General features: G+C 40.7%; 1 protein-coding gene across 1 annotated transcript; it reads left to right on the top strand.

Annotated features, from left to right (window-relative positions):
• The first annotated feature begins 904 nt into the window (after positions 1-904).
• On the top strand, positions 905-9,725 carry cnn2 (calponin 2). Its single transcript, XM_034104135.2, has 7 exons — positions 905-1,075; positions 3,260-3,381; positions 3,465-3,531; positions 3,847-3,984; positions 4,108-4,224; positions 7,673-7,819; positions 8,472-9,725. Exons 1-7 carry the CDS (start codon positions 1,022-1,024, stop codon positions 8,775-8,777), a joined length of 951 nt encoding a protein of 316 aa, XP_033960026.1. The 5' UTR covers positions 905-1,021; the 3' UTR covers positions 8,778-9,725.
• Positions 9,726-14,574: the final 4,849 nt, after the last annotated feature.

Here is a 14,574-nt window from a genome sequence, read left to right as displayed (position 1 = left end):
GATGTCAATCGCGATCTAAGGAAAAGAAGAGGAAAGGTGGAGTCAATGATCGATTAACGAAGCATATAACCAAAGAGTATACAGGAAGAACAAGAGGAGTCATGTGTACTTCCGTTATTGCTGAAATGTACATATACAAAAACAAGGGATGAGTAGATCAATTTAAAAAGAAAAACGTTGTTTTAAGGATAGGCGTATACAGTTTGTATTATGGTATTTCTGTAAAATTACATCCCTCGAGTCTGTACAGGCCTTTTTGCTACAGACATTAGGGCTATATGTATTAAAAGAACTACATCTGTTAATGTTGCCACAAGAAAGACAACTGCATTTTGTACACATTTGTGAATCGGCACATACATTTGAGCTTCTTCATTCTATTTCCTAACACAAAGTCTTACTTCTGTTTCAAATAATTATCTGGTAACACTGGTTGGGTCGTACAAATTATACAAATGAGGTGCAGATACGCTGAAGCTTTTTTCCTATTTATATGTTTCCAATATAAACATATTGTGTCTGAAATACACCGCTGAAAGTACCTTTCATGCATATGTTTGGAATGTATAAAGTCACCAACCCAGGTGGCAAAAAAAAACTAATTGATACAAATCAAGCGACTGAAAACATCAAAAACACAAAGGTGCACATAAGGGCACTTAACACTCAACAGCCTTGTTGAGTGATTTTAATTTAATTTTTTTTATTCCGATGGATAAAAAGCCTCATACTGCTAGCAAAAGCTAAAATGCTGAATCCTACACAAACCTAAAATACATTTTCGCGCGCCTGTTTTTTCTCGCTTAACTGCTGGCAGGGAATTATCTTGACTCTCGGATCGACGCTCTTTGGCAGTGACCGTGGGAGCGCTGTAATTGGCGGCTGCAGAAGAGAAAGGAAGTATTTAGTTCACTGCGAGGTCTCATTGGAAGAGAAAGTCGAAGATTATTCAGAGCAGTGTTTATCCTCAAGTCGTTGTCTATTTTTTTTATCCTAAAAGAAAAAATATAACTATTTGACAATGTCTTTTAACAAGGGTCCAGCCTTCGGATTATCAGCGGAAATCAAAAACAAGGTAGGTGGTCAAATGTTTTATATATATATTATATAAAGAAAGTTGTATTGAACTTTTCTTCTTTGTGATTCTCGCGAGTATCACCTGTCCTCCATTTTGATATGCGTGCTCAGGTCAGGTATTTTGAGGTGTATGTTAAAACGATACCGGATACGCTTACTTTATCATGTCCTTAAAACTTAATAAGTACACTTTCCCAATTGTAATTCCATATTTGAATGTTCTGTCTTGAATAGCAAAATATAGATAACTTTTCCCTCCATGCAAAACACAGATTATGGGCGTTGCCCTCTTTGGCAAAGATGTGTGTCGTTGTGGCAAAATAGTTGACCCTGTTTCCAGCATTTTCTATACCCCGTGCAGCTTGTTGCCCGGCGTTGTGACCCGCATTATCAGATAATGTAATTTATCTGCTAGTCCCAGCTTGAATGTCATTCATCCTTTTTGTTGCCTGTCCCTGCTGCATCTTTTTGTATTGCAGCAAAATACCCCTTGTATGCTAACATGACACAAAGGAAACCGTCTCCAAAGTGACCTCTCTCTGGTCATTTTGAACTTTTGGAGTGTGTCCTTGATGGGGGGGAAAAGCACCTTGTTTATTTAGACCAGCATGCACACCCGGATCCACTTAAAATACCATGGCTGATGCTGGAGATTACTTTCCTGACAACAGTATTGTGTATCATACTGAGCAGTATACAAGCCTTTTTTTCCCTTTTTTTTTTTAAAGTTGTGTGACTCTGTTTATTCCTCTTTTAATAGCAGCACTGACTTTTATCTTTGCAATCATTTGCTTGCCGGCTTATTCTCCTGAGAGATGGAGATTAATGTTTTGCTCACATGCCAACCAGTAACTCACCTTCAGCTTTTTTTTTTTCTATTATTCTGCATTCCTTGGCTGTGCCCTTGTATGGTAGAGAATAGGTCATGTCCCCTCCTCCAAGTCCTACAGAACAATATTTGCCGGACGTAAAGTAAACCCATTTCCTCTGTCTACTACAGTGATGTCCTTGAAGGGGAGGGTGGGTTTGGGGGGGGGACAAAAGAGATGCTGATATGAGTGGTATTTCCTGCCATCAGTGACGTATCCTCCTCCGTGAAATCTGAGGCATTTGAAGATTAACACTCTTCTTAGCCCCCTTGTTTAACTTTTATAGATGTATAAAATCATCATCAGCTGCAATAAGCAACAGTGTGAATTCATTCACTGGATCCACACTCAGTTCTGCTTCATTCAGCTCTTTTTTTTATCCAACCACTATGGGGTAAATTCCTTGTGTTCAGCTTGTCTTTTTAAATTACCTCTAGGACTTTTTGTGGTCAATTAAAACAGCTAGAGTTTTTTTTTTTTTAAATATGGGGTTAACTGAATGAAGGAAATGTAATTAGAAGACAGACATTCCTTAAGAGTACAACCAGCTGTGAGCCGACTGTGGCCGTGGTCTTTGTATATGGTAGCTTTAACTCTGCGGTTCAGCTTCTCTTTGCCCTTGGGTCAGAGCAAGATTGTTAGCTGGTTGTTTTGGTGTGCACGCTCAAAGTCAACACCTTATCCTTTATTGGGGAGAAGAAGTCTATAACTTTTAGTTTCTTTCTTTTTGCTAGTTTTTCACACAACAGACTTCAGTCTTGATAACGTGATCATAATGCTCTTCTTGTGGCCTCTTTCGGAGCCAGCTTTCCTGCACTTATGTCATCCAATAAAATAAAATGAAGCCTGTAAATCAAAGTAGCACCTCAGTGTGACGCCCTCACAAGAAAGTCAATCTTTGTGCCCTAAAAAAGCCCCCTAAAATGCTCAGCCCCCTCCCACTCTCAGCCACTGCCTTCCTGTGTTTCAGGGGAGTTTTTAGCAGTTTACCAAACTGTGTGTGGTGTCTTAAACAAAGACAAAAAACCCTCTGTGTAGTAGCATACTACAGTGAGGCAAAGAGAAAATAAGAGCTGACCGTGAAACTTTATCAATGCAGTCATGATCACATTTTGAGAACAACAACAATCTGTGTATTTAGGTTTTTAAAAAGTAAGTGATGTGTGGGAGGTCACTGGGGACAGGAAGATATGTTTCACCTGGTAACAAAGGAGTCAAACTCTATGAATGCATTGACTGTTTAACAAATCACCTAGCTGTTATTACTGCAATTAGTCTGGCACACGTGACCTTTGACCTCTCTGCCCAACCAGATCGCACAGAAGTATGACGCTCAGAAAGAGGAGGAGCTGAGGGTCTGGATCGAAGACCAAACCGGCTGTACCATCGGGCCCGACTTCCAGAAAGGCCTGAAGAATGGAGTCATTCTGTGCACGTAAGAGAACATTCCAGATGTTCTGTTTTTATCTTGTACAGTGCTTTGAAACACTTTAATAACTCCCCTTTTCCCCCTTCCAGCCTTATGAACAAACTGAGCCCAGGCTCTGTGAAAAAGATCAACCAGTCAGCGCTGAACTGGCATCAGGTGAGTTGGAGGATGACACACACACACTTTTTAACCAATTAAAGGTGCGGCAGAATGAATGGCTTTTGGTAGCTCTTCTTTGAGGCTGTTTTGTCGTCCCTTTTTCTCTACGAGGGAAGTGGCAGTTTCTTTTGCTGCTTAGAGCTGTTTCTGAAACTGGTTTCTAATTCTGACGTGCAGACAGTCACAGTTAAAGCACTCCCTTATTCAAGTACGGCTGAATAGCAAAACAGTTTTTCACAACTTCAGGACTTGTTCATATAAATAAGAAATATGAATGACAACAGACTTTATATTTGTTTGTTGTGATTTTAGCTGGAGAACCTGACTAACTTCTGCAGAGCCACCACAGTGTTCGGCCTGAAGCCTCATGATCTCTTCGAAGCCAACGACCTGTTTGAAAACGGAAACATGACGCAGGTCCAGTCGACGCTGCTCGCTCTCGCTAGCATGGTGAGTGACCAGAATCTGTGGTGGGAGTAAAGTTTTCTTAGAATAGTTTTATACTATCATGGTGAAAGATCGGATTTAGTTTATTTACCATCACAGCTAATTACTGCTTCTTTTTGTTCACAGGCCAAGACCAAGGGCTGCCATTCGAACACTGACATTGGGGTGAAGTACTCTGACAAGCAGGAGAGGAAGTTTGATGATGAGAAGATGAAGGCAGGACAGTGTGTCATTGGACTACAGGTACATGTCTTTTTTTCAGTTAAGAATTAGATATGAACCTATCTTTTGTTACTGAGCAAACAAGAAGATACGTGTAAACAAATCCTAAAATCTCCAAACGTATCGCATTCCTTGTATTTAGACTTCTCAATTATTTCTTCTTTCATATAAATCAATCCCCCCTTTTTATGTTTTTGTTGGTCCAGTTTTGACAGTCAAAGTCAATACTGTGGCAAACTAAATAATCAAATGTGACGAGATAAAACATTGCCAATACAAGTATAAAATTGAACTTGATGAAATATTACTCCATGGATTGATATCTTTGGCTGTATCGCCAGAGGTGAGTGCCCTGACAGCCGAGCTCACTATTTCATGTGTCGAAACTATTGCATCATCTCATGTCAAGCTTCGCATACTTCAGTATAAATCCTTCATTTTTCTCAGTGCTTCCTATGCCTCTGTTTTGTCCTTGTCACAGTTGACAAGATATATGTCAGGTAGAGATGAGGGCTACCCACTGTACACAGTGAGGGAACGTGCAGTACGACTTGCTGAGTTCTGAGTATCATTTCTGACAGCTGACTGAAACTTGAAATCTTTGCCTAGTGTCATGACAAGATAAACATCACTCACATCCTTGTTGATATTATGCAACATTGAGCCACTGTGTTCTAGAGATGGCAAATCCGGATCCTTTTACGGACTCAGGGTCTTCTGAGTCAGTCATTGAAGAGATCCGGATCATACGAGTCATTTGAGTCATATGAGTCAGCATCACCAAGAGCGTAGAAATCCTACCGGTGAAACCGAAAACTTGTTGCATTTCACGAGCATATTAAACTGACGTTATATTAACCTCCGCTACACAGTGCCTTTTGCTGTAATAAAAAATGTTGATCACAAAAAAGGGTGGTTTTGCGATTTGGTGAATCTGAATCTGCTGTTGACTGGTGCACGACGACGAGTCTGCTGGATCTCTGGATCTGCTGCTATACGGTTACGGCTCTGAGTCCGCACGAGTCTGCTGTGTTTTGCACAGTGAGTCAGGATTTGCGAATCTGAGTCTGTGAAGTTCCGCTGACTAACTCGTAGGCTACTGGTCTCTCTCAATCATTGTCCTGGATTCACGGATCCCGCGATTTTGATTAAGTCCATTATGTTTCCGGGTCTAAACGAAGTTTCAGTGTAGACTTCTAACAAAATTGTCATGTTGTGCAACAGTCTCCTGCGTGTAATAGCTGCATTTCCAATACGGATCTTACTTGGCAAAATGTTTATTTTGAACATAGCACACAAAAAGAAAAACAATGACAAATGATAGAAAATTGCAAAACAGTTAGAATATATAAAAGGTCTTAATTATACAATTATTATTATTAAAACACAATTGTGCAAAATTAGCTTTAGTACAGGTACATATTAAAATAACTATATACATATAATGCAAAACACTTATTTTTTTAAATGCACACACAAAAAAATCAAGCATATCTTCACCCAGTATCTCCACCCATGATAAAATAACTATGAAAAATAAGAAATTAATTAAAATGAATATATATATATATATATATATATATATATATATATATATATATACACATACATATTTGGGTCATGAGAACAGTGTGCATGTAGATCTAATCATATGCGCGATCTAAACAATAAGTGTCGCTATTAGGGATGCTCCGATCGATCGGTCACCGATCGATATCGGCCGATACTCACTCTCTACCGATCGATCGTTGCTCTCTAAACATACCGATCGCGAGAGCCGATCGCATGACGTAAAATACATGACACTTTTCTCTGTGTGGCAAAACAAGCTCGCCAACATGGCTTCACCGGTCTGGCATTATTTTAAGGTGTCCGAAAAAGACAGTAAAATATCGGTATGCAACGTGTGTGTGAAGCAGAAATCCTGCAGCTCCACCCGCCGGACCGGTAAGCGGGACGAAACACACAAGAGTTAGACCTAACACACTTAGCTATTTTATCTACCTCTGGAACAAGCTAAACTAGTTATTATAAATATTTATTCTTCACTGTCGGGTCACTCATTACTAGATCAGTGAGCTGCATGAGATACTGACAGGCTGTCGGGAGAGAGAGAGGGGGGGAGAGAGGGGAGGGGGAGAGAGGAAAAGAGAGCGCTTCCGCTCATTTCTCCCGTGTTATTATCCAAAGTGAATGTAAACTTGAATAATGTACATAATTTCAATGTAATAATTAAGTTGATTGTTGTTTGTGGAAGCGCCAGTGAATGAGCCGCATTAACTGAGTTTAAACATCACTTTAAATGGAAGATTTAAAGTGATGTTTAAATCTTCCATTTAGGCCCCGCCCACTCGATCGGATCGGCGATCGGTATCGGCCGATACTGATTCCGGCGATCGGCCCCGAAATTGGCGATCAGAGCATCCCTAGTCGCTATGCAACCGGGTGAGGCCACAAAGTATAGCGCAGCATTATGCATTTGTTTACATGCCTACCGGAACCCCGAGGCATTACCAACAGATCAACGCACAATCAACCCATCCAGGACATCTCTTTCTCCACATTAAGTGTTTGACATTAGAATGGACTATTCTTGTCTGTCACATAAGTGGCGCAACTGAAGCGGTATTGCGCTAAAGGGAAATTATTTTGACCGGACATTTTGACCGAAGAGATTTAGATTTGCCGGCTAACGGGAACTCTGACGTCGCCATTTTGTGTGCTTCGCGGATGCGCTCGGCTCCTCTCGACTGCTGCTCGGGTCTGCTCGGTCAGTTTCCGGATGAGGAGGCATTCGTTTGACCAACTTACAGTAGATAACATTACAAACCTTTTTAACAGGGGCCATAATAGTGTAAATAATGTTTGTTTTGGCAGTTATAACTGAATGTAATGTTTTCTACTTTTTTAGTGTCTTGACCAACAACTTAAGTGTTTCTTAAAGCTATGCAGGGCATGCAAGCGAGCAAACGCAAACAAGAACAAACAAGTGAAATGAAGAATAAAATTGAAATTGTACAATATAATATTGTGGTGGTTCATCTTATAATTCAGTCTAGAGAATGCACCAGACAGCATCTAAGACCTGCAAAAATCTAAATGTTCTAGGGGGAGGCCCCCCAAACCCTCCGCGCGCATTTTTCAGGGCAATCTCTATTGGGCTCAGGGCCATCTGTAAATTAGCTTAGATGGCCCAGAGGGCCATCTCCCGAAATCCTTAACGTCATGCACTGTCCTGCATGACGACGAGTCTGCTGGATCTCTGGATCTGCTGCTATACGGTTACGGCTCTGAGTCCGCACGACTCTGCTATGTTTTGCACACCTAAGTAAAATGTCTTCCCGGCCGCGGCTATGCTCGTGCACATGGCGAGTATGGATCTCTGGGTCTGCTACGCTATTACGGTTAGGAGCCGTAATTTACGGCTCCTCTGAGTTCCCAAATATTTACTGTGGCTTCTGTCTTTTAGATGGGGACCAACAAATGTGCCAGTCAAGCAGGTATGAACGCATATGGCACCCGGAGGCACCTCTATGACCCCAAAGTTCAGATCCAGCCCCCCATGGACAACACAACCATCAGCCTGCAGATGGGAACCAACAAGGGCGCCAGCCAGGTACTGCTTCACGTTCCAACCTCTCATGAAGTCTTGATTATAGGACGCCAGTGAAAATGAGCCTCAGGGCATCACATGTTCTCCCACTGCTGTGAACTAGTGTCATGTTTATTCTTGTAGAAACTTCTGGTTTGAAGACTGGATCTGTTCGCCAAATCATTAAATAAATACAAATCTCACAACAAGTAGGATATATCGGGCCGAATATTGCGTATTAGAGCCGATAATACAAAACTAAATAGCTTTCATAGAAATGTTAGTGAAAATGTTAATGTTAGAAAAATAGTGGACAATGCATTTTTCTCCTTGTTTTATTTAGAGCATAAGCACCCCTAAGCCCTTGTTTTAAAAAAAACAAAAAAAAAAAACACTATCTTTGTAATGAATATATTGAATCCTTTGATTTGACGGGTTATGTCGAAATGCTTTATGAAAGCCAATGAATGTTTTAAGGTTATTTGTGGTGTACTTCACTAAAAATAACATAAGAGATGTTAACAGCAAATGAACTTCTTTTGAATAACATAAACGTATAATTAAGACCATTGGCCATGAGAAGTAGGTACATTTGGAATCTGCTCAAAGAAAACTGTCATTGAAAAATGTTTTTTACATGTGATACTTATTTTCGCTGTCCCCGTCTCCACTGCAGGCTGGGATGACTGCTCCGGGGACACGGCGGGCCATCTACGATCAGAAGATGGGCACGGACAAGTGTGACAACAGCACCATGTCCCTGCAGATGGGCTACAGCCAGGGAGCCAACCAGAGCGGCCAGAACTTTGGCCTGGGCCGACAGATCTATGACGCCAAGTACTGTCCTAAAGCCGTAGAGGTCCCAGATGAGCAAAACGGAGCTGTCGGCGCCCGCGAATACATCCCAGAATTACAAGATGAGGGTTACCAAGGTTACCAGGAAGAAGAGCCGGTGTGCCAAGAAGATGGGACAGATTACTAGGAAGGAAGGGAAAGAGATTGTCCAAAGAAGGCATAAACCCTCAAGTCTCACAGGATGTTGAACCTTTTTCTTTGGTCAGATCCTTTTTTAGTATTGTATGGAATTGTTTTCTTACCCCTATTTGTGCGAGAACCAATGTTACACATCTCATGATGAACTGTATTTCTGTGATTTTTGTATTTAAAGTGACCACAAAAGTCAATCTCTTTGGCTTGGCTAGTTTTCTATCCCAGGGATTTTTGTATGTGCCAAAGCCCTTCTTTTTCTCAGTGTTCTTTGCTGAGCTATTGATGACATTAAGGAGATTCCAAGGCTTTAGTAAGGGCAACTAAAAAGTGAAACGTTAGAGTTTGTTTTTTAATGTAAAACATGTTTTTGATCAAACACCCATGTCTGTGTTAATCTTACACTCCATCTTCTATACAAAGAACCATGATTCCTGTGAATGTTAATGTGTTTGTACTTCAGTATCGTCTTTCCCCCTCAGTATTGTTATTTGACAAACGGAAGTGAAAATGTTCGGTTACCGAGACCAATGAGGGAACAATAGTCTTAGCTTTTTATAAAGTGTCATTTCTCAGATTCATTTCCCTTTTTTCTCATAAGTGAAGGAAATATTTCCTGTTTGCATAACCAGTCCAACTAGAGTAAAGCTTGTTTTCTTTGGATAAAACATGGGGGGGGGGGGGGGAAGTGGACACAATAACACAAGTGACGTTTTTAACATTCCGAGCAAAAATACTGGATTCTTTTGTGTCAGTAAAGTTAAAGGGTTGAAGTGCAAAGCAAATATGACTATTTGGTCATTTAAGATTATTATTTATGCATATTTGAATGGGGGTTGTTTTGCCTTGACTCCGAGTATCATTTGGTATGTGCCTCATTTATTTCTTTTTGTATTGAGAAGTATGTTTTTGTGAAGAATGTAATAAAGATGTGTATTCATTACCATGTGTTGCATTGTCTGGCGCATAGGATGAGATTCGTACACTTTGCAGTAGTTTTGCATTGTTTTGGTCTTTGCTATATAAGATCACACGCAAACGGTCCATTTCTGCATGGAAACATTTACACACACTGCATTTCTCATTTTGAAAAATGATGAAGTGACAATACAGTTGACCAGAGATGATGAATGCAACAAAAAAAAAATGAAACGCAAGCTCTTAGTGCAGTCCACAACTTGCAGTATTACTACTGCACACTAACTTCCTTATGAAAGGAACTTAAAGTGTCTCTCTGTCTCGTGGTATCCAGGCATATATGGTTTTGGTTTTCATTGGTTAGGTTAGATTAGAAAGAAAACTTGAAAGATCCATCTTGTATCATTTGTATTGAAGTATAACTAGTCAGGATATATGAATACCTTGGCAAAAGTAAAACCAGAGCTACAGTACATACCAATAGAGGAAGTGAGAAAATCCTGTATGTATTTTTGGGATATAGTGAACTCACTCTTTAAGTTCCCATAAGACCTAACATTTAAAAGGCCTAGTTCTGTGTGATTTACCGAGTTAAATGTGAAGATGCAGGTATCAATCCTTAAATATTGCAAGTCAAAACACATTTAATAAGGTTAATGTAGCAATCAGGTAAATGTTTACATGATTGCTACAGTGTTTAAGGAGTTTTTCATTTTCTAAAAAGCCAACATATAATCCACACTATAAATTCGATTACAGGTTTTAGACAAATGTGATAAAAGTACAATCTTTATATCAGATGTGGGGTTTTTTCTCAGAATTGAAAAACCAATACAATGGTTAAAATACTCTATTGCAAGTAAAAGAGTAAAAGAGGAAATTGGACTGAGAGGTCCCATGTCATGCTTTTCTGGTTATTACCCGTCCCCTCATGTAGCTTTTTCTGCATGTAAACGGTCTGCAGAGTCACAAACCCTCAAAGTACACCCTGTAGCGAGTAAAAGTAGTACAATCAGGCCCCCCCCCCCCCCCTACCTCACAGACCTGCTCAGGGCCGGACTGGGACAATAAATCAGGCCGGGAATTATACACCCAGCCAGGCCACTACCAGTTTTCTTTTGTGCCATTTTCCTGGATTTATTTGTCAATATTTACAGCGTTGCTGCCCATAGTGATAGCCCTAAACTTTAAATCTACTACCCCAGAATAAACATATGGACATGGGTCACTATTTAAAAAAAATGTTCAAATCTATTTAGGAACCTATCCATGTGAACATATTTTAAGTGGAGGTGGACCTCAAATCCTCTAGGGGGGCCAGTAAGATTTTTTTTTTAAATGTTGGACTTAAATGCATCAATCTGGTGCATTTTGAGGGGGAAATAAAGAGACTACACCCATATGAAACAGAACTGTATACATTTAAATAATCATAAAATCATAAGAACATGGCCATAACCAATAACATACCATAACCAATATGAAAAAACATTGAAACTTGTGTATATATTTGTTTTTGGTTCATTTATAGTTGTGAGTGTGTCTGGGCTCCTGAACCAGCCTCACCCGTCTCCCCCGTCTCCCCCCTGCTCCTCTTTGAGGCAGCAGCAAAGACTAGTTTTAGCTCTCAACAAGTGTATCTTACCTTTTTTCACCTAGTTAACATTTTTATTTTATTATTCATGCATATTTTACTAATCACTCCCCTTTCAAATGGAAATATGTGTTTACATAATAAACCATTTTTTTTTATTTCATGCGCCTAGTTTCATTTTATTTTCAATTGTACTGCTCCCGACCACGCCCTCTCAATGAAACGAAATACTTCGGGAATCTTCGGGTGATGACGAAAACAAAGGAAGACGGGCACAAACAATGGCGGACATTCAATAGAATTTTCATGTGAATAGCCAACCTTTATTATGGTGAATAGATGTGTTTTGTATGGCTGTAGTGCGACAGCAAATGCAGAGAATGGCGTTTCGACGCATGCGTTTCCAAGAAACCCAACCATTCGGCAGTGGGTGAAATTTGTTCAGATAACACGGGCAAACTTCACGGAGTCGAAGCTGACGAGTACTTCGGCAGTCGTGTGCTCCCGTCATTTTACTGACGATTGTTTCGAGATTCCTCTGTCTCTAGCTCAAATTGAAAGTGGAATACATAAGAAGTGAGTATTTTATTATGTTTTCTAGCTGATTTAATGCAACATTAGCCTGTACCATTGTGTACAACGCCATTTATTGCCTGTCGATTTGGCGACCGGAGGCCTCGTCATCCGATAATCCGGTACACAGTGTCGAATGTGTACACTACAGTCATCATATAGACATGATAGACTAACAGTACTGTGAGTACAGCCTACACTTGACAGGCAGCCTGGCTAGCCTAGGATTAGGACCCTACTATGTCAAAAGACCGATTGGCTCTAGCTGTATATCATGCTAGTATACAATTCATTTCAATTTATTAATGTAATTAATGCCCATAAGGCTGTTACATATACAATAATAAATGTGACAAGATCATTTATGTGAACCTGACCCTGGTATGTTATGAAATGTACCCTACATGCAGTCATCCTCGGGCATAGCCATAGGCCTACAGTACATGCATGCCAACTTTTGCAATATATAATATAGCGCCTAGCGTGAGCTATGCTTAGGGACCTACCAGTCAAGATTATTTGTGCGTAGGGGTGCATCATCTGGCGCCTGGTCCTGGTCATCCTCGCCATTGCCCATGCCGTGAACTAACTCCATCACCTCGGGCTAGAACAAATAAGGACGTAATGATCCATCGTCTGGCTCAATATTCTCACCATCGTCGCTTACTGAACCGGATTCAGATTCAGTTCCTAAAACTACATTTTCGTAGGAAAGCCGAGAGGATGTTTCTGACTCGCTATCATCACTGGATACCTCGTACAATCCTTCTTCTTTGTCTGGTATATTTGCCCTTCCACGTTCATTCTGCATAGACGCCATTGTTTGTTATCGTTTCGTCTTCCTGAGTTTTCCTCACTTCCGGTTTGGCTGAATCGATAATTTCGTTTCTAAAAAAGTTCGGGGAAGCTGCAATAAAGTGCTTCTAACATGCGTAAGGCAATTATTATATTTTTTTAATCAGGTGTGATTGTTTTGGTACGTAATTATGCTTGTATATAAGTTAAAACGAAACTATTTGGGGTTCAATTTCCACTATCCCTTTAAATTAAATCTATTATTATTATTATTACAACTCTAACATAGAAAAGACCTGTCTATGCTGCCCCAGAACGTCTCGTTGGAGATTTCTCTTTTTCTTCCTGGGTACAGTGACGTATATGGGTATAGTGAAGTAACGTAACGGCTCCGCGGATTGGTCCGTTACGTTACGTCCGCGGAGCCGTTATGTTAAATCTGCGGACTTTCTCACACACACACACACACACACACACACACACACACACACACACACAATCTTTTCTCAGCTGCAGCTCCGCCGATTTCTCCGCCCGAGACGGCGAGGCTGTGAGTCTGTATCACAAACTCCCAGCCAGGCTGCGGGTGTGTGTGTGTGTGTGTGTGTGTGTGTGTGTGTGTGTGTGTGTGTGTGTGTGTGTGTGTGTGTGTGTGTGTGTGTGTGTGTGTGTGTGTGTGTGTGTGTGCGTGTGCGTGTGAGTGTGTGTGTGTGTGTGTGTGTGTGTGTGTGTGTGTGTGCGTGTGCGTGCGTGTGTGCTGGGGCTGGTTTCGGGCTGGGTTTCGCTGTCTCGCAGACGGCCACTGGGCTCACAGGGAGGGGGGGAGGAGCTCCAACATGCCGTTTAGTGAATACACATACTATACAGAGATGCTGTATGAGAAACCAATGTGAGTTTGGAAAATTGCACAATATGAATCTATTTTAGTATACCTCAGCAATGGAATTATGATCAGTAGAAATGGCCATGACATGGGAACTTTAAAACAAATTATAACACAGGAGGAATGGTCAAAGGCTTGCTCCGTGGCTCAAACTCAAACAACGAACACACACTCCAAATTACTACAGTATTTTTATTTAACCTTTATTCAACCAGATAAAAAGCATTGAGATAAAATCTCATTTACAATGCTGACCTGGCCAAGAAGGCAGCAACGTTACACATAACACAGACACATAAAATACAGAGAACACAACTAAGTAAAAAAAAAAACCCGAAAAGCAGTCACTATTGTGCATATTTGGGACAGTAACAAAGGTATTATTACTGCAAGAACAGCTGCTGGTAAGGACCTCAGACAACTTCAATTTAAAACAGGCTATAGATATAAGTGCCGTCAATTTAAGGCGTGATTGAAGGTCATTCCAAGACCAAGGACCAGAATGAAAAAGATTCCTTTTTCCAGCCTCAGTCCGCACAGCAGTACCTGGAACCGTATCCAGGCACTGGTTCTGAGGTTGTAAGAGTCACAAACTGGAGCAAATCTGGCACATATGTACAGTTGAAGTATAAATGGTTAACCAGACAGCACATTACTCCGGCTAGGTTGCACCACTTTAATCCTAATATTCCTGATACATGCATTACATGTAACAACGTGAAGGGGTCGCTCTTTCATTGTATGTGGGAGTGCCCACAAATAATCTCCTTTTGGGAAAGGGTGTTAGAGCTGATCAGGGTGGTTATTGGTAAAGAGGTAGGTCTGAGGTACCTCTTGATCCTAAATTGTTTATCCTGAATATATACCCTCATGACTTTGTAACTTCCAAGAATGTAAGGTTTCTGCTCAATGCTTGCTTTTTGGAGGCTAAACGGTGCCTAGCTCGCACATGGAAGGAACCATCAACCTGGGGACTTTCTCAATGGCTGAAAGGGATGACTTTCTACATTGCTCTTGAAAAGATACATT

The sequence above is a fragment of the Pseudochaenichthys georgianus genome, chromosome 17, assembly GCF_902827115.2.
Source record: "Pseudochaenichthys georgianus chromosome 17, fPseGeo1.2, whole genome shotgun sequence".
NCBI classification, from domain to species: Eukaryota; Metazoa; Chordata; class Actinopteri; order Perciformes; family Channichthyidae; genus Pseudochaenichthys; species Pseudochaenichthys georgianus.
Note: the sequence above shows the minus strand (reverse complement) of the source record. Positions and strands in the feature narration are given on the sequence as shown.